The sequence below is a fragment of the Capricornis sumatraensis genome, chromosome 12 (assembly GCF_032405125.1).
Source record: "Capricornis sumatraensis isolate serow.1 chromosome 12, serow.2, whole genome shotgun sequence".
Taxonomy (NCBI): Eukaryota; Metazoa; Chordata; class Mammalia; order Artiodactyla; family Bovidae; genus Capricornis; species Capricornis sumatraensis.
The window spans coordinates 85,038,383-85,057,957 of NC_091080.1; the positions used below are offsets into that span (position 1 = coordinate 85,038,383).

Here is a 19,575-nt window from a genome sequence, read left to right on the forward strand (position 1 = left end):
TGTCCACATGTAGAGTCTTCTCTTGTGTTGTTGGAAGAGGGTGTTTGCTATGACCAGTGAATTCTCTTGGCAAAGCACTATTAGCCTTTGCCCTGCTTCATTCTGTACTCCAAGACCAAACTTGCCTGTTACTCTAGGTATTTCTTGACTTTCTACTTTTGCATTCCAGTCCACTATAATGAAGAGGACATCTTTTTTGAGTATTAGTTCTAGAAGGTCTTATAGGTCTTCATAGAACTGTTCAGCTTCAGCTTCTTCAGCATTACTGGTTGGGACATAGGCTTGGATTACCGTGATATTGAATGGTTTGCCTTGGAAAGAAAGAGATCATTCTGTCGTTTTTGAGATTGCATCCAGATGCTGCATTTTGGACTCTTTTGTTGACTATGATGGCTACTCCATTTCTTGAAAGGGATTCTTGCCCACAGTAGTAGATATAATGGTCATCTGAGTTAAATTCACCCGTTCCAGTCCATTTTAATTCACTGATTCCTCAAATAGTAAATATTAGATTTGTAAAAATTGGGATAAAATTTAGATAGTATAAAATCCAGCCTTTCAACGTGTATAGTCCAGTGGTTTTTAGTATATTCAGAGAATTAGTGAATCTTCACCACTGAAGAGGAACCAAAGAGCCTCTTGATGAAGGTGAAGGAGGAGAGTGAAAAGCTGGCCTAAAACTCAACGTTCAGAAAACTAATATCCAGCATCCAGTCCCATCATTTCATGGCAAATAGATGGGGAAACAGTAAGAGACTTTATTTTCTTGGGTCCAAAGTCACTGCAGATGGTGAGTGCAGGCATGAAATTAAAAGATGCTTGCTCCTTGGAATAAAAGCTGTGACAAACTTAGACAGCCTATTAAATAGCAGAGACATTGCTTTGCCCGCAAAGGCCTGTCTAGTCAAAGCTGTGGTTTTTCCTGTAGTCATGTATGGATGTGAGTGCTGGACCATAAAGAAGGCTGAGCATTGAAGAATTGATGCTTTTGAATTGTGGTGTTGGAGAAGACTCTTGAGAGTCCCTTGGACTGCAAGGAGATCTAACCAGTCCATCCTCAAGGACATCAGTGCTGAATATTCCCTGGAAGGACTGAAGCTGAAGCTCCAATACTTTGGCCACCTGATATGAAGAGCCAACTCATCAGAGAAGACCCTGAGGCTTGGGAAGATTGAACACAGGAGGAGAAGGTGATGACCAAGGACAAGATGGTTGTATGGCATCACTGACTTGATGGATATGAGTTTGAGCAAGGACCAAGAGATGATGAAGGACAGGCAGGCCCGACGTGTTTCTGTTCATGGGGTCTCAAAGAGCCAGACATGACTAAGTGAGTGAACACCACCACCACCTACCACTCTAATGCCAGAACATTTTCAGTACCCCCAAAAGAAACTCTGTATTCATTCCTGTGTGTGTGTGTGCATGAGGGCATGTGCTCAGTCACGTCCGACTCTTTTTTAACCCCATGGACTATAGCCCGCCAGGCTCCTTTGTCCATGGGATTCTCTAGGGAAGAATGCTGGAGTGTGTTGCCATTTCCTCCCCAGCTATCCAGTAACAGTCACTCCTCATATTCCAGCCCTTGGCAATCACCAATTTGCTTTCTGTTTCAGTGGATTTATCTATTCTGGATATTTCATATAAATGGAATCATAAAACATATGACCTTCTGTGTTCACTTGGCATTATATTTTCAAAGTTCCTCTATATGTATATTGGTACTTCATTCTTTTTATGACCAAATAATATTCCCTCCTATTCCGGAATACTGGAGTGGGTAGCTGTTCCCTTCTTCAGGGGATCTTCCCCACCCAGGAATCAAACTGGGGTTTCCTGCATTGCAGGTAGATTCATTGCCAGCTAAGCCACCAGGGAAGCCCAAATAGTATTCTATTGTGTGTTAATAGTACATTTTATTTATTCGTTTAGCCGCGGATGGACATTTGGGTTGTTTCCATATACTGACTGTTGTAGATAGTGCTGCCGTGAATGTGCATACCTATGCATGTTTGTGTATATGTTTTCAACTATCTTGGTATATACCTAGTTGTGGAACTGCTGGTTTACATGGTAATTCTATGGTTAACTTTTTGAGGAACTGCCAATCTGTTTTCCCCAGTGGCTGAATCATGTTACATTCCTACCAGCAGTGTATGAGGTTTCCAGTTTCTTCCCATCGTTGCCAATACTTGTTATTTTCCTTTTTTTTTTTTTTTTTAATATTATGGCCATCCTAGTGTGTGTGAAATGATATCTCATTGTGGCAGATATTGGCAGAATGGATAAAAACACATCCAACTATATGCTGTCTCTAAGAAACTCATTTTAGATCTAGACACAGAGATAGATTGAAAGCAAAAGGATAGAAATAGTTATCCCATGCAAATAGTAATCAAAAGAGAACTGGGGTGGCTATTCTAAAACATATTTTGTCTATCGGACAAAATAGACTTTAAGTCTAAAACTGTCAAAAGAGATAAAAGACACTATGTATTGACTGTTATAAACATATATGCACCAAACAGCTGATACTGAAAATATATGAAGTAAGTATTGACAGACTTGAAAAGAGAAATAGATAGTTATACAATAATAGTTGGGGACTTCAGTAGTACAGTTTAAATAATGAGTAAGAGCATCCATAGAGAGGATCAGTAAAGAAGTAAAGATTGTAACAGTTTAAACCAATGAAACTTTATAGACATATATAGGACACTCTACCCAGTAGTAAAAGTATACACATTTGTCTCAAGTAATTCTCTTGTTAAATGGAAGAGTGAATGATTGAGATATAGAGAATTGAGTTTTAAAGAGATGGAAAAGAGAAAATAGTATCAAGCTGGAACAGTATCTCATAAAGTTTGTCCCTTTCCCTGCAGAATCCCAGGATTTAGTTTGATATGGAAATACTCTCTTGTCTCTTGTACTCAATTACCTTGATAGGTTGCTCTTCTCTAGTGGGATTTTCTCTGCATTAAGTAAATTCTTTCTTTGAAAATGATTGGTTTATGGTCATTTGCTTAGTACTTTATAGTAAAATTGACCAGGGGTTAGTTTGTATTTCTGGTTTCTAATGGCTTGCTTGGTAGCCCAGCTGGTAAAACATCCGCCTGCAATGCAGGAGTCCCCAGTTTGATTCCTGGGTCAGCAAGATCTGCTGGAGAAGGGATAGGCTGCCCACTCCAGTATTCTTGGGCTTCCCTGGTGGCTCAGATGGTAAAGAATCCGCCTGCAATGTGGAAGATTTCTAGTACTTAAGACAGTGATCATCACATAAGTTTATATTCAGTGAATGGTTATTCAGTGAGTGAATCCAAATAGAGATGTCTATATAAGTATGGAAATGAAATAAGTAGACCCACATTTTAAAGTTGGGTTTTTTTTTTTTTTCACAATGTTTATAAATCATGATTTGACAATGTTTTTTCTCATTTCCCCTCCTTCATTTCCAAGTTTGTAGTGGAGATATCTGGGAAGAGTAGCAATATTAAGTAAGCCAGGATAAACTCAGGATAAACTCTCAGCTAACAGAGAACTAAAAAGAAAAAAGAAAGGTAGGTTTATTTAAGTAAACTTAGTATGTGATTGTTAATGACTAGAGCACGTCAATCCATTTAGGCTGTCGTTGGATTCATTAGGCAGGACTAATGGAAGTTTTAAGATTCAAATGTATGAGAGTCTTTGAATGAACCTTCTTGGCTTCACACTAACCTATGGTGCTATATCTTACGTTCTCTGCAGGTTAGGCTCTCCCATAAATTTCTTCTTGATATTAGTCTTCCTACCACCTTAGCTCCTGTCTCTGATAAGTATGTAGGAACTATATTGTTTTCTTCTCTGCCCTGGCTATTTTTTCCTTTCCTTTGGCTAATTTTCCTTTTGGCATGGTACAACGTTTAAAAAAGTTGCTCTTGTTTTTTTAATATAGAAGAACAAATTGTTTGTGCTAAGGAAGGATAGAAATACTTAGCTAAGCCCTCAAATCTTTTCTTTCTTTCATGCTGCTTAGAAAACTTCACATATTGTGTATGACTTTGTGGTTAAAGATATGTCAAGGAAGCATTTGAAAAAATATTGCAATTTGTATCTTTTTCCCAATCTTAACATCCTGTTAATTCATTTTCCAATTTGGTCCTCAGTAGAAGAGATATTTAATATTCATTTATTTAATTAGGAGATTTCCTAAGAAATGCCTAAGGAAAAATTATGTTGAAGAAAATAGTGTTATTCTCATTCTCATAAAGTATGAAAGAATGAGGTTTTTATTTTGCAGTTTTCATGTTATTGAAGTCTTGTGGTCATTTGAGGTTACAATGGTGGTCCGTGCTCTGCATCCGTTCTCTCTTTTCTTCGTCAGTTGGGTCCTTACATTTTCTTTCGTTGCTCCAATATACACACTTTGGGTTTCAGCATTATTTCACAGGTTCTCCCTCTGCATTTTGCCATGCTGTATTTGTCCTCAGTGTCTCTCTTGTTGTTTTATTGTTGTTCGTTCTTGCATACCTTTTCTTTTTTCTATCAGTCTATTGCAAAAGACGCTACATAATGTGCAGACACTAATGTGAAGACATTAAGTCTTTGGGTTTTGTTTGGAAACTTTCTGTCAGCTCATTCTGCTGCAGTCTAGACACTGAACCATGCTTTATTTCTGATCCCTGAATCAGAGTTAGGGATCTAGTATTTTTTATTTGCCTGAGTAGAGGAAAGGTAGCCCAGATCAGTTTTCCCAAGGGAAAAAAAAAAAAAAAACTAATTGCCTCTCTTTGCCGTATTTAAACAAGTACTGTTATATATTGGTTTACTTTCTTACAACACAGCTTGATTAAATCTTTATGTGTATACTACCGGTTCATTCTTATTTAAACTCAGTGTATTTGTATAGATATCCGTGTGTTCATGTGTGCATAGCCATCTCAGGAAAGGCAAAATGTCCTGTACCCACTTTACACTTTTTCATTTTCCAGTGGCAAAAGCTCAGTGATAATAAAGATCACCTCTAGGTACCTTTTTTAGAGATTTTGTTCATCTGCAGTAGTAGTAGAGATATGAATAATTCATAGTTGGACTGCAACACATATATATTTATGTTCTAATTACTGGATAATTATAGGCCCTAGAGAAATATAAATATGTATCACTTCAGTCTGAAGTGTGCCAATATAAGATATACCAATACTAAATTGATATACCAATACTAAATTGATAATGACTGATGTAACTATAACTTGTAATTAAAAGGCAACAACAAAAAAGTGGAAAATTATGACCAAATAACAATATGGGAAATGCATTGATGATGGAATTTATTTTTCCAAATTGTTTGAACTATCTCCTTATTTGTCTTCACAGTAGGAACTTTTCAGTGTAGCCAAGTGTTGCATGGCAGCCAAATTGCCTAGTAAATTTTGAATTATTTCCTTGGAAAACTTAGTAATGTGGTAATTCTTATTTGAGTCTGTGCAACTGTTATTCATTTATCAGAGCTGTAGTGTTACACCTTTTTATTGCCCCTGCCCTGTAACCTTAAACAGCAAAGATTTTCATCATCCTCCATGTTCACTTCCCTTTGGTAAGACTGTGGGGTGCATTGGAGTTCTGTTCTATGCCAGCCTTGTCCGGGTATGAGGCTGATGGAGGTTCTACCAGCCACAGTGGCACGGATCATGGAGGCAGGAAGTAGAGGGGTCTCGATTTTGATCAGCAGTTCTCTGTAATTCAGCATTCACTACTATATTGCATTGTTTGGTTTTGCAATTTGTATATCATCGTCATCATGTCCTAAATCTTGAATTCATCCCCTTTTCTCCATTTATCCTGTGGTTCCATTTGTTCAAGCTAGTGTCATCTTTTGCCTAGGTCACTGTAATAGCCTTCCAGATGGCTCCTCTGTCACAGACTGGATACCTGTCTTAAAGCAGACCCTGGAATTTTATTGGGGAATATTCTTGGGACCAGTGCACATGAGAGAGTGAAAGAAATTGTGGACTGAAGGGAGATTTGAATTGAGTTGAGACTCAGACTCAGCAACGGCCTTAGCTCTTACTGCAGAGAGTTCTGTGTATTGAAAAGTGAAAGTCATTCAGTCGTGACTCTCTGCAACCCCATGGACTATACAGTCCATGGTATTCTCCAGGCCAAAATACTGGAGTGGGTAGCCTTTCCCTTCTGCAGGGGACCTTCCCAACCCAGGGACCAAACCCAGGTCTCCTGCATTGTAAGCGGATTCTTTACCAACGGAGCTATCAGGAAAGCCCAGTATTGGCTGATCTTTTATATTAAATAGCTGTCTCAAATTGAGGCAATAAGATTGAACTGTTATACACCTGTGTTAACTAAGCCTTGGGTGCAGGCTGCCCCTTGGAAGGAGTAATACAAGCTGAGGATAAGTCAGCTTTTGGTTGATGATACTTCCAGCAGCTGGAGGAATGTCCTAAAGTGGTGAGATGGACAGAGGTCTGTTTCATAATTTTAATATGTATTTTCCACAGTTGTTCATTTCTGAGTATTTTCAGAGTTCTGTTATGATTTTTGAATCAGGTTATTTAGGAATACATTAACAGTTTCGACTTTTTGTTATATTTCGAAGTTAATTGCTTTCTGATCAGTGAGTATCATCTTTCTTATTTAGAAACTTTCTAATTTGATGAGAATTGCTTTATGGCCAAGGAGTAAATCACTTTGAATATATCTTCCATGTGTACCTGAACAGTGTGTATTTTCACATTATTGTAGGCCATGTTTTATAGATGACCAATAGGTCAAGTCTGCCTATTGGGATGTTCACATCTTCTAGTGATGTTTTTGGCTATTTGATCAGTTTTTGAGAGAGTGGATTAGTGACGTTTTCTTGCTTGCCAGGAAGTTAATGGGTAATATAGCAGTGTAATGTGTCTTCTTGGCTAATTTTAATTTTTATCAGAATGTATGGCTTTTTCTGAGTTTGCTTTCTAATTTCATTTTATCAGTATTGTTATGACTAAACCAGGTTATTTTGGTGTTTTCTTATGTTCTTTTTTTTTTTTTTTCCAGTCAGCCAGTAGTCTATTGATTGAGGTATCTCTCTTGTAAGTGTATATACTGATGTTTTTCTTTTTCTATTCAAGACTGGCATTGTCTTTTAACCACAGATTTCAGTTGATGTACATTTATTGTGTTGACTGCTTTCTGATTTATTTATATTATCTTCTTTTTCTTTTTGTTCCACTTCTTGGATTCTACTTTCTCTCCTTTCATGACTTTTCTTTGATAACGATTGCCTTTAAAATTTCTCTTCTTTATTCCATTCCCATCCCCCCCACTCCTTTCCACTGTGATAGAAATTTTACGCTTATTTCTATTTCAGGGTTTACTGTAGAAATTTGAATTTGGAGACACTTCTTCAGGTATTCCTCAGTATCTTAAACTTTTTAAAATGTTTACTTACTTTAAAATTCAATCTACAGTTTTCTCTCCTACCAAAGATTTCCTCCTTATATGCTTTCTTGTATTCTATTTCCTTAATTGTTTACCCCACTAATTAGGCATTATTACTGGGCTATAAATAGCTAATATTTATGTACCTTTACTCAGATATTTATTTTCTTTGTTCATTGTTCCTTCTTCCATCCCTGACTTTACAAATGGGATTATTTCTGTTTTTCCTGGAATTTACCCCATAGAAGTTTCTACAGGTAGTTAACTCAGTTTTTGTTTAGATGGGACTATTCACATTGGCTTTTCCGGTGGTCATGTATGGATGTGAGAGTTGGACTGTGAAGAAAGCTGAGCACCGAAGAATTGATGCTTTTGAACTGTGGTGTTGGAGAAGACTCTTGAGAGTCCCTTGGACTGCAAGGAGATCCAACCAGTCCATCCTAAAGGAGATCAGTCCTGGGTGTTCATTGGAAGGACTGATGCTGAAGCTGAAACTCCAATACTTTGGCCACCTCATGCGAAGAGTTGACTCACTGGAAGAGACTCTGATGCTGGGGGGGATTGGGGGCAGGAGGAGAAGGGGATGACAGAGGATGAGATGGCTGGATGGCATCACGGACTCGATGGATGTGAGTCTGAGTGAACTCCGGGAGTTGGTGATGGACAGGGAGGCCTGGCGTGCTGAGATTCATGGGGCTGCAGAGTCGGACACGACTGAGCGACTGAACTGAACTGATTCACGTTCTTTGTTAACAGATGGCTTTGGTGTGGCTGCAGGGCGAGGTTGGTAGTAGTCTTCTGTTAGCATCGAGCTGGAGCATTTGTACTGTATGGTGCTCTGCAGCTGTTGAAGAGAGACTTGTCAGTCTCATTTTTGTTACTCCTTTGTAGGCAGTCTGTTCTTTTTGTCCGGCTCCTTCATAAAAATGATTTTTATGGAGGAGTGCTTTATGAAGAATGAAATCTTAACTATTCTAAGTGTATAGGTTACAGAATTTTAGCACACGTCACTACAATTAAGGTATAGATTTTATTTCTGTTCTTTTAAAAAACATTGCTACCTTCATTTTACACTTCCACCAACAGTGTTTCAAGAGTTCTGGTTACCTGCTTACTCCATCCTTGCGAATACTTGTCTTTCTATTTTTTGTCATTCTAATGGATATGTAGTTATATTTCATTGTGATTTTGATTTCTATTTCCTTAATACTGTCGAGCATATTTTCACATGCTCAATCACTATTCATTAATGTTTGCCAAACCAAAGGTCACTTAACTTTTCTCTTATTTATCTTCTAGACATTTTATTGTTTAGTATTATATAGTTAGGTCTACAACCCACTTAGGGTTAACTTTTGTGAAATGTGAAGGACTTTGTCTAGATTCACTTTTTGCCCACGGATTTCCAGTTGTTCTAGCAACATTTGTTGGAAGTGATTATCTTTTCTCTGTTGAGTTGCTTTGGCTTTCTCGTCAAAGATCATTCACTGTGTTTGTGTGAGTTTTTTCTCCACACTTTCCATGCTATTCCATTGATTGATTCGACTATTATTTTAGCAATATCTTGGTGATTTTATTACTGTAGCTTTATAGTAAGCCTTAACGTTGGGTAATGTCAGGCTTTTGAATTTGTTGTCCTCTTTTAATACTGTGTTGACCATTATAGGTCTCTTACTTATGTATATAAATGTTAAAATCAGTTTGTTGATATATACAAAATAGCTTAATGGAGTTTTGGTTGATATTTCTTTGAATCTATAGATCAATTTAGGGAGATTTGGTATCTCAACAATATTGAGTTCAGGCATGTGGAATTTTTCTCCATTTATTTAGTTCACTTCAGTTCAGTCGCTCAGTCGTGTCCAACTCTTTGTGACCCCATGAATTGCAGCACGCCAGGCCTCCTTGTCCATCACCAACTCCCGGAGTTCATTCAGACTCATGTCCATCGAGTTGGTGATGCCATCCAGTCATCTCATCCTGTGTCGTCCCCTTCTCCTCCTGCCCCCAATCTCTCCCAGCATCAGAGTCTTTTCCAATGAGTCAACTCTTCGATGAGGTGGCCAAAGTACTGGAGCTTCAGCTTTAGCATCATTCCCTCCAAAGAACACCGAGGACTGATATCCTTCATAATGGACTGGTTGGATCTCCTTGCAGTCCAAGGGACCCTCAGGAGTCTTCTCCAACACCACAGTTCAAAAGCATCAATTCTTTGGCGCTCAGCTTTCTTCACAGTCCAACTCTCACATCCATACATGACCACAGGAAAAACCATAGCCTTGACTAGACGGACCTTTGTTTGCAAGGTAATGTCTCTGCTTTTCAATATGCTATCTAGGTTGGTCATATCTTTTCTTCCAAGGAGTAAGTGTCTTTTAATTTCATGGCTGCAGTCACCATCTGCAGTGATTTTGGAGCCCCCCAAAATAAAGTCTGACACTGTTTCCACTGTTTATTTAGTTAGATCTTCCTTAATTTCATTCATCAGAACTTTGTAGTTTTCTGCATATAGATACTATACATATTTTGTAGATTTATGCCTAAGTGTTTTATTCTTTGGGGTACTAATGTAAATGGTATTGTTTTTAACTTCAAGTGTTTCCATTGCTGGTATGTGGGAATGCAATTCAACTTGTAATTACATTAGTCTTAGAAGGTTTTTTTTTTGTTTGTTTGGGTTTTTTTTTGGTGGTGGTGGTTGTGGTTCTTGAGTCTTTGAGATTTTCTTCATAGATGATCTTATTTCCTGCTAATGACATTTCTTCCTTCTCAATTTGTTTACCTTTTTCTTGTCTTATTGCATAAACTGGGACCTATAGTAAGATGTTGAATAGGAGGGGTAAGAAAGGACATCCTTGCCTTGTTCCTGATCCTAGAAAGAGTTGGACATGACTGAAGTGACTTAGCATGCATGGTTCTTAACATGTATGGCTTACTCATCAATGTAAATCCTTACCATTTTAGGTAGGAGAGAGAAGTGATCATATGTATATATTAAAGAATTTTGCTGACCTCTTTATAGTTTGATGGGAACAACTGTATTGGTAGGGAGCTCTGTTAGGAGATTCTGGTTAGCACCACCAAATTAGGAATTGGACATTTCTCTAGAAATATTTCACTTTTCCTTTCTTTTTACATTTCTTTCTCTATCAGTTATTACAGTCTATGAATTTTTTATTAAAGAAGCTGTAGGTGAAAAACTATATAAAATTCTTCATTATATGACTCATGGTATTTACATCATGAAGATGTCATTTCACCAACCTTTACGGTATCAGATTATGCCACTGTGTATAGGGGCAGGTTTTGCTTAAAGGGGGCTGGATTATATACTGTGTCTCTTGTGTAGCTCAACATAGTGTGTTGGCCAAGAAATGCAGTCAGACTTGGGATTCATAACTGAGTGGGAAAGCACCAAGCCCTAGAGGCTCCCTTCATCCACATTCTGTTTACACATTGTACTGACTCTACCTCTAATACAAGGCTAGACCTTTCTCTCAGTTGAGTCTGGGTTACAGCTCTCCTCTAGTGATGGTTTAGTTGCCAAGTCACGTCTGATTCTTTTGCGACCCTGTGGACTGTAGCCCTGCAGGGCTACATGGACCTCTCCAGGCAAGAATACTGGAGTGGGTTGCCATTTCCTTCTCCAGGGGATTTTTCCAATGATCAGACCTGCAGCTCTTGTGTCTCTTGAGTTGGCAGGTGGATTCTCTATCGCTGAGCCACCAGGGAAGCCCAGTCAGTCAGCCTTACTTAGAGTCCCAGGCAGACGTCCAGTGAAAGGATGGTAAAGGTGGGGAAAAACTTGTCAACAGCACTAGGACCTGAGGGTTGTTGTTTTTTTTTTTTTTAAAGCAATCTTATCATACCAAGAGCTTCGTCTTGTTTTAAAAACCTTGGAGAATTTTATTTTGAGATCAAATTGCCAACATCCGCTGGATCATGGGAAAAAAAAGCTAGAGAGTTCCAGAAAAACATCTATTTCTGCTTTATTGACTGTGCCAAAGCCTTTGACTGTGTGGATCACAATAAACTGTGGAAAATTCTGAAAGAGATGGGAATACCAGACCACCTGACCTGCCTCTTGAGAAATCGGTATGCAGCTCAGGAAGCAACCGTTAGAACTGGACATGGAACAACAGACTGGTTCCAAATAGGAAAAGGAGTACATCAAGGCTGTATATTGTCACCCTGCTTATTTAACTTCTATGCAGAGTACATCATGAGAAATGCTGGACTGAAAGAAGCACAAGCTGGAATCAAGATTGCCGGGAGAAATATCAATAACCTCAGATATGCAGATGACCCCACCCTTATGGCAGAAAGTGAAGAGGAACTAAAAAGCCTCTTGATGAAAGTGAAAGAGGAAAGCGAAAAAGTTGGCTTAAGGCTCAACATTCAGAAAACAAAGATCATGGCATCCGGTCCCATTACTTCATGGGAAATAGATGGGGAAACAGTGGAAACAGTGTCAAACTATTTTTTGGGGCTCCCAAATCACTGCAGATGGTGACTGCAGCCATGAAATTAAAAGATGCTTACTCCTTGGAAGAAAAGTTATGACCAACCTAGATAGCATATTGAAAAGCAGAGACATTACTTTGCTGACTAAGGTCCATCTAGTCAAGGCTATGGTTTTTCCAGTGGTCGTGTATGGATGTGAGATTTCGACTGTGAAGAAGGCAGAAAGCCGAAGAATTGATGCTTTTGAACTGTGGTGTTGGAGAAGACTCTTGAGGGTCCCTTGAACTGCAAGGAGATCCAACCAGTCCATTCTGAAGGAGATCAGCCCTGGCATTTCATTGGAAGGAATGATGCTAAAGCTGAAACTCCAGTACTTTGGCCACCTCATGCAAAGAGTTAACTAATTGGAAAAGACTCTGATGCTGGGAGGGATTGGGGGCAGGAGGAGAAGGGGACGACAGAGGATGAGATGGCTGGATGGCATCACGGACTCGATGGACGTGAGTCTGAGTGAGCTCCGGGAGTTGGTGATGGACAAGGAGGCCTGGTGTGGTGCGATTCATGGGGTCGCAAAGAGTCGGACACGACTGAGTGACTGAACTGAACTGAACTGATAAGGAAGGTTGTTCTGTTTCAAACATTAGTCAACTAAAGATGATAAATTTAAAGAAATGTGTTCTAGACAAAAGTTGAACAGAGGAATAAGTGCTCTAATGGGTTAAACAATGTGAGAGAACATTAGTGGATATTTCATACCCAGGCTGGAAAAAGTGAGGGGTTGCAAGCCATCAACTTGATCACTTTTGATTTTCCCAGGAATGCCAACTTTTGACTGAATGGTTTTTTTTTCCTTTTTCTTCCAGTTCCTGGCATCCCATAACTTACCCTAATTAGAGTCACAGGCACAATAAGAAAGTGGGGATGACAGACTGGGCTTTTTGATATTGTTTAATATCATCTATGTGGAATATTTTTTTTTTCTCCTTTTCAAATCGCTAGTTCTCATCTCTCCATGGCATGATGACAGCATAAAAATATGTGCTGTCCGAAATTTAATGACTTACTTGGCATAAGACTTTGAGTAGAATACCTTACTATTATATTATTTTCAGTTATAGCTCAAAAATTACATTGAGTTCATGACTGTAATGTCACCACCTTCTACCAGTTTCTTCCTGTCCCCCTGTTGTTTAATATGTGGCTTCTTAAATTCTTGTCAAGGAGTCTTCTCTTCTGGGTTGTGTGTTTTCACAGGTCTATTGCTTTATCACCTCCTTTGGGGGCACTATGTTGCAATTGTCTTATTGTATATTACCCCGTTGCCTAACAGTGTCTCACCTCTTCTGAACATAAAATAGGGGAACTTTCCTGGTGGGTCAGTGGTAAAGAACTTGCCTGTCAGTGCAGGAGGCATAAGAGATGTGGGTTAGTCCCTGGGTTGGGAAGATCCCCTGGAGGAGGGCGTGGCAACCCGCGCCAGTATTCTTCCTTGGATAATCCCATGGACAGAGGAGCCCGGGGAGCTATAGTCCATGAGGTCGCAAAGAGTCAGACACGACTGACGCGACAGCACTGAACAGAAAATAATTTGTTGTTGACAAATGATTTTACATGTCTTGTTTTGCCATCTAGTTCTTTGCTACCAAGGAAAATTTCCAAATTTTATTTTGAACCTCACAAATCCCTAAATAGTCCAGGATCCATAGTAAATGACTAAGATGAGATTAATACTGGACTCAGAATAACTGGACATTTCCTAATCCTCAGCGGGAGCAGAAAATAGTAGAGACATGAGGTGTGGATATCATTCCTCTTGTGGTTTCCTGTTCACATGGATAAATAGTTTTTGATGGTGAATTGATAACATGTTTTATGGGGGAATATGACTTTAATAAAGACCTTAAGTTGTTTTTAAAAAGATATCTCAGGCCTGCTGATTTCTAATTTTTAGATATTGTTTCTTCACTGCTCAAAAACAAGCTAATTCTTCTTTACTGACTTCAGTCTAGTTCCTTTATATGATGTTCATTGTGGGGCTGCAGTGCTATGAGGCGAATAATATTCTTGTTACTCTCAAGCAGAATCTGTAGAATGCAGAAGTGTGTAGGATAATTTGCATCTAATTTATGTGTCCAGTTCTCTTTTCCTCTTCCATCCTGCAGATGCACTCTGTACTTCAGATTGTTTCAGTCCTTCCTTAAACCTCTCCTATGTTTCCCCACCTCTGTTTTGTTTCTGTTCTTCCTGCCTAACGTGTTCATATCCTGCTCATCCTGCATAGTCTTATATAAATAGCCCTATGTGTTGTGAGCTGTGTGCTAAGTTGCTCTGTCATGTCTGACTCTGTGCAACCCCATGGACTCTAGCTCGCCAGGCTCCTCTGTCCAGGAGATTTCACAGGCAAGAATACTGAACTGGGTTGCCGTGCCCTCCTCCAGGAAATCTTCCCAACCCAGGAATTGAACCTGTGTCCCTTCTGTCTCCTGTGTTGGCGGGCAGGTTCTTTACCGCTGGCACCACCGCTAGCCTCCTGTCTGTTGGGTTGGCCAAAAAGTTTATTTGGGTGGGTTTCTCCATCATATCTTATGGAAAAACCTGAATGAACTTTTTGGCTAACCCAATATAATATGCTTTTCTTAATCCCTTTTTCTCTTTGCTATGATTCCCGCTGAGAGAATTATCTGGGGTCCTATGCCTCTTTCTTCCTAGATTATACACTCCCTGTGTGAGAATAGCGTATTCATCTTTCTTCTTATTGCATCTAGCGTTGCTTTTATAGTGCTGTCCCACATAAATCTATCTCACATAAGTGTAACCAGCATCTGAACTTTCAAAGCTGAATTAATTATGAAACATTTTTAACTAAGTCGAAGTTAAGAGTGATGTTCTGTGGTTTAGGGGTCAGATGTCTGTGGCATTTGGCCCTGTCTGCCCTTTTCTTCAAAGATCCCACAGCTAGAGTGCAGTGCTGATAGCTGCCCTGGGCGGGCAGAGTCCTTGAAGGGCTCCTCCCTGACCTCTTCTTTCTTCACAAACGATCACAAACAAGTGGTCTCAGACATGAGTATCTCCACTGTATTGTCAGAAACCCTCTAAACACAGAGACTTCGCAGCTTTTCTTGGTAAGTCATCATAGATGACTCATGTTGTCAAAATTTAACTACTCTAAATACTCAGTCCTGTTTAATCACAGCAGTTTTATTCTTTTCTCTTAACAAGACTTTGGCTGGAAGCGTCCTCTGTTTTGGGCCTGATGTTGTATTTTTATAATATTCCCATGTCTAGGCATTTCATTCCCTGGTGACTGAATGGTATATGTTGGTAGCTTCTCCATGATGGCAGCAAGCCCTGCCTCTTCAGCTCCAGTTATAATAGAACAGCCATGGCTTGATTTTTCCCAGAGCCATCATGTCTTTCTTGCAGATAAAAACTGCATGGGTTCCCTATAGTTTTGCAGATGAAAATACCTCAAGTACCTGTAAATCATTACTTTTGAAAACAAGGAATTTAATTTGTTATGCCTGCAAACAGCAGTTTGGGGGAATCAAAAGGAATGCATGTATTTGTATGTGTTTCCTTAATGCTATATAAGTTGTTTCTTATATCTTTGGTTAATTTATACTGTATCTACTTACATTTTTGGAATCCACTGTCAAGTTATGCTTTCTTATTGGGTAAAATGTTGCATTATTGATACACACGGTCTTTTTCTTTTAAAAATGATCACACTCATTTAGAAACATATATGAAACATATATGAAATATATGTAAGATCCTTAACCGGCATTATTTTCCTGATGCTTAAGAAAGGAACTTTTAAATAAATCAGTTATTGTCCCTGTGTTGCTGAACATGTGGTCACTTGTCATGTTCATGCATCCAGACGATCGAAGCCTGAACTGCTGTCTCATTCTTCCCTGCTGTTAGGCTACCCTGTCATGATCAAGGCCTCAGCAGGCGGTGGTGGGAAGGGCATGCGGATCGCTTGGGATGATGAAGAGACCAGGTGAGATTCTGTCCAAAATATACTTTTGATGGAAAGAGCAGTCACTGGAGTTTTATCAAACTGACAAGTAAACAGATACCAAAAGCATAATGGAATAATTAAAACAATCATCTAATTTTTACTCCTCCAGATGGGAAAAATTAATATTAGGCAGAAAAGTTTCTTATTTATATTTTGGTGTTTATCCTATTATGGAAAGTTTTCTTTTTTTACTATCTCAAACATTAATAAAGGATTATCTTCTACAGTGTATTTTTAAAGATTACAGTCATGATTCTGTCTTTTAGGTAAAAATTGCTAATGTTTGGCTATTTAATTCTGAATATGATCAAAGATTTGAATCTAATATATTTGAAAGCAGTAGTAATTTCATCTGTTTATGTATTACTCAGTACTCATTTGCTTCCCTTTGATTGCCTGTAAAATCGTGAACTACTTTGATAACTTTAGTGTTATCTTTATACTGTTACTGTATTTCAATATAATTTATAGTGTGAAATATATTTCCTTTTGAATTTGAAATTATAGTATGTCCTTCATATGCAGTGTACTCTGTTATGTATTTGAACAGTTTCTTAGTAGTAGTTTCAGAAATCAAAAGAGACTTTGAAAACAAAATTTTAAAAACTTAATGTATTGATAACATCATGGTGAGTAGAAAAATGAAATTTTTTAACAACTGCCTTGTCCATGCAAGTTTTAGGGGACTCTATTCAGATTTTATTACATACTTCAAAGCTTGACAGTAAGAGAGATTTATGTAATTTTTTGAAGGAAAGGGATGAAAAAAATCACTGAATTATTACCCTTAATGTTGCCTTTCCTGCCCTTTCTCTACCCAGAAGTAATTTGGTCTTCCAAATGGTTAGTTCTTTTTTCTCCTTTTCTTTTCCTTTCCTTCTCATTCCCTGAAATCTCTGAAAGAGAGAAATCAGGAGTGGTCGGTATGAAAGCCATCCAGTGCAAAGCTAAGTCAGAAGTTAGGTTCTAAAGTGAACTTATAACAAGGTAAAAATCTCTCAGGGGCAATAGATTACCCTAAAATCTGAGGGGACAGACACCACATTGCAGACTTGCACAGACAGTTTTAACTCTAAAAGATGATTGTCTCAGAACCCCGTTGTTTCTTGGGTTATACGTCAGAGGTGGGGTGATGATATATGCCTAAGACAAGTCTTTCAACCCCAGCCTCGTGCTCAGCGTTACTGCTACCACATAGTGAGCAAGGTCACGTCAGATTCCCCTCTCCCATCTTACACTTAGCCAGCGTAAAGAAACTCATTTGGTGCATTGGTGCTGTTATTGAGGTGTTTGATATTGGCAGCCTGCCATATGACAAGCAGCGTTTTAGTAAGTTTCCAGGAAGAGAGCCATGAACAGAAACACGCAATAGAGGGAACCGTCTATTCCTCCATAGCCAGTGTATGACTGGATCCAGAGTTCTTAACCTTTGAATTTACAGACACATAAAGTTCAGGGATGTTCATGCATCTGGATAAGGGGGGAAAAAAGTACGTGTTTCGTTTACTAGCCTCTACCTGGAATTTAGTGTTTCCTCTAATACAGACAACAAACTACAACAGTAGTAGTATATGTGGAACTTTGCACCCTTCAGGAAATCCCTCATGTTTTCACATCACAGTTATTGCAGGTTCCTCTAAGTAACAGTGTAACAATAGCAACAAGTAACAGTTAGACTTGTTGTTGGAGCTTATTAATGAATAAAGAGCCACTTACAGGATATCCCAAATTTGTTTTTAAAGAATATCTTGATACCTTTATTTCAATGTAAGTTCTTATGAAATCCTATGCATACTCTTTTCTATGTTTTAAATCACTTCGAGCCATATTTTGACAAATGCTTCGTGATCCTGCCAGAGGCATCCGTGACATAAACAAGGTTTAGAAACCCATTCTGGTAGGAAGAGACAGTGAACAAGATGAAAATCAATCATATACTATTGTGGAGGGTGATAAGCAACATAAAAAATAAAATAAAGGAGGAAAGGAAGAGGCATGGGGAGTGTTGGAAGGAATTCCCGTTGTAAACAGGACTGGCAGGATTGTCCTTGCTGAGTAGGCATATTTGGGTGGTGAGGTTAGAGTACATGGAGATGAGGACCAGGCTAGGGAAGAGCGGGTGTGGAGGCGGTGATGCAGGAGCAGGTCTGGAGAGAAGCAGGTGGCCAGGTGGTGGGGGCTGGGGAGGGGTAGAAGGAGATGGGAACAGACTATCTGGGGCCTTGTAGGCCATGCTTAGTGAGACGTAGGCTGTTGGAGGGTTTTCAGCAGAGAAGTCACAATCGTGGAACTTCACAACAAATTCCTCACCTTATTTACATGTTTCAAATTGTAGAAATTTTCAGGCATACAACAATGTAGAAGAATGGAATGAACTTCTGTACTATATATTATCCAGATGAACCAGTTGTCAAGATTCTGTGACTTAAGTTTTAAAAAGGATGACTCTGGCAGCTATCTTGGTAATAGACTTAATGGGGACAGAATCATGAACCCTGGAATCAGGGAAACCAGACAGGGGGCTGTTGAAATAACCCAAGCAAGAAAAATGATGGTGGTGGCTTTCCCCAGTGTAATGGTGGAAGTGGTAAGAAAGAGTTTAATCCTGAAAGGAGAGGCAACAGAATTTGCTGAATGATCGGATATAGAGTTTAAGTACTTGAGGATGACTTACGGGCCCTGTTTGAGAGAGAGAGAGAGATGTTTGGCTCTTACTGTCTCTTTGGCCTTGGGGGTTTAGTCGCCAAGCCGTGTCTGACTCTTGCAACCCCATGGACTGTAGCCTGCCAGACTCCTTAGTCCTTGGGATTTCCCAGGCAAGAATACTGGAGCGAGTAGTCATTTCCTCCTCCAGGGGATCTTCCCCACTCAGGGATTGAACCCAGGTCTCCTGCTTTGCAGGCATATTCTTTACCAACTGAACTACTGGGGAGTTCATATATATGAATTAAATGGCTATGCTGCAACACTGCTTTACTTGAAAATTTCTTGGGAAATGCTGAGAGGTTAAGGTCAGAATGAAGGCATTTATCTTCACAGTTGAAGAATGCTTAATTGAAGAATGGCCTGCTTCTTAGCCTCTCTCTGGAATTCTTCTCCCCGTGTTCCTTTTGATGGTGCAGACTTACGGAGAGCATTGGTTACCTCTCTGAAATGTTGGCAGTTGGGCTGGCTGGTTGCTGTGTGTGGGCGGAAGCAGGCTTAAGGATAAGAGGCATGCTTAGTCCCATTTTTACCACATAATTTGTCTTATTTGACTTCTATCTTTTGAAGTTTAGGTTTTGAAGCTATCTCTTGTGCTTTGTTTGTAACCCCAGTGATTTAGTGGACGTCTCCATGGGTTGCTTGGGCTTCCTCACAGTATGGTGGCTTTGATTTCTTATTTAGTGACCCAAGGGTCCAAGAGCATTTGTTTCAAATCCAAGTGAAAGCCGTATCACTTTTTATGATCCCGTCTCAAAATTCATACACAGCTTCCCTTCTACCATACTGTTTGATTACCAGTGAGCACAAATTCCCCCTGAATTCAAGGGGAGGAACGTTAGGCTTCACTTCCTCATGCAGGAGTAGCAAGTTTCTTAGAAGAGCACGCTGAGTGGGAGATGCCATGGTGGCCATGTTTGGAAAGCACAATCTGCTATAGTCTCTGTAGTAAAAAAAAAATAAAG

The 19,575-nt window shown here is 39.2% G+C and overlaps 1 protein-coding gene across 8 annotated transcripts in view; it reads left to right on the forward strand.

The window, feature by feature from the left end:
* Nucleotides 1-19,575, forward strand: part of PCCA (propionyl-CoA carboxylase subunit alpha) — a 378,400-nt gene that overhangs the window by 137,054 nt on the left and 221,771 nt on the right. For all 8 annotated transcript variants that reach the window (XM_068984257.1, XM_068984256.1, XM_068984261.1 and 5 more), the window contains one exon: nucleotides 15,808-15,886. In XM_068984257.1, the coding sequence (XP_068840358.1) occupies nucleotides 15,808-15,886 (79 nt within the window). The remainder of the gene's footprint in view (nucleotides 1-15,807; nucleotides 15,887-19,575) is intronic.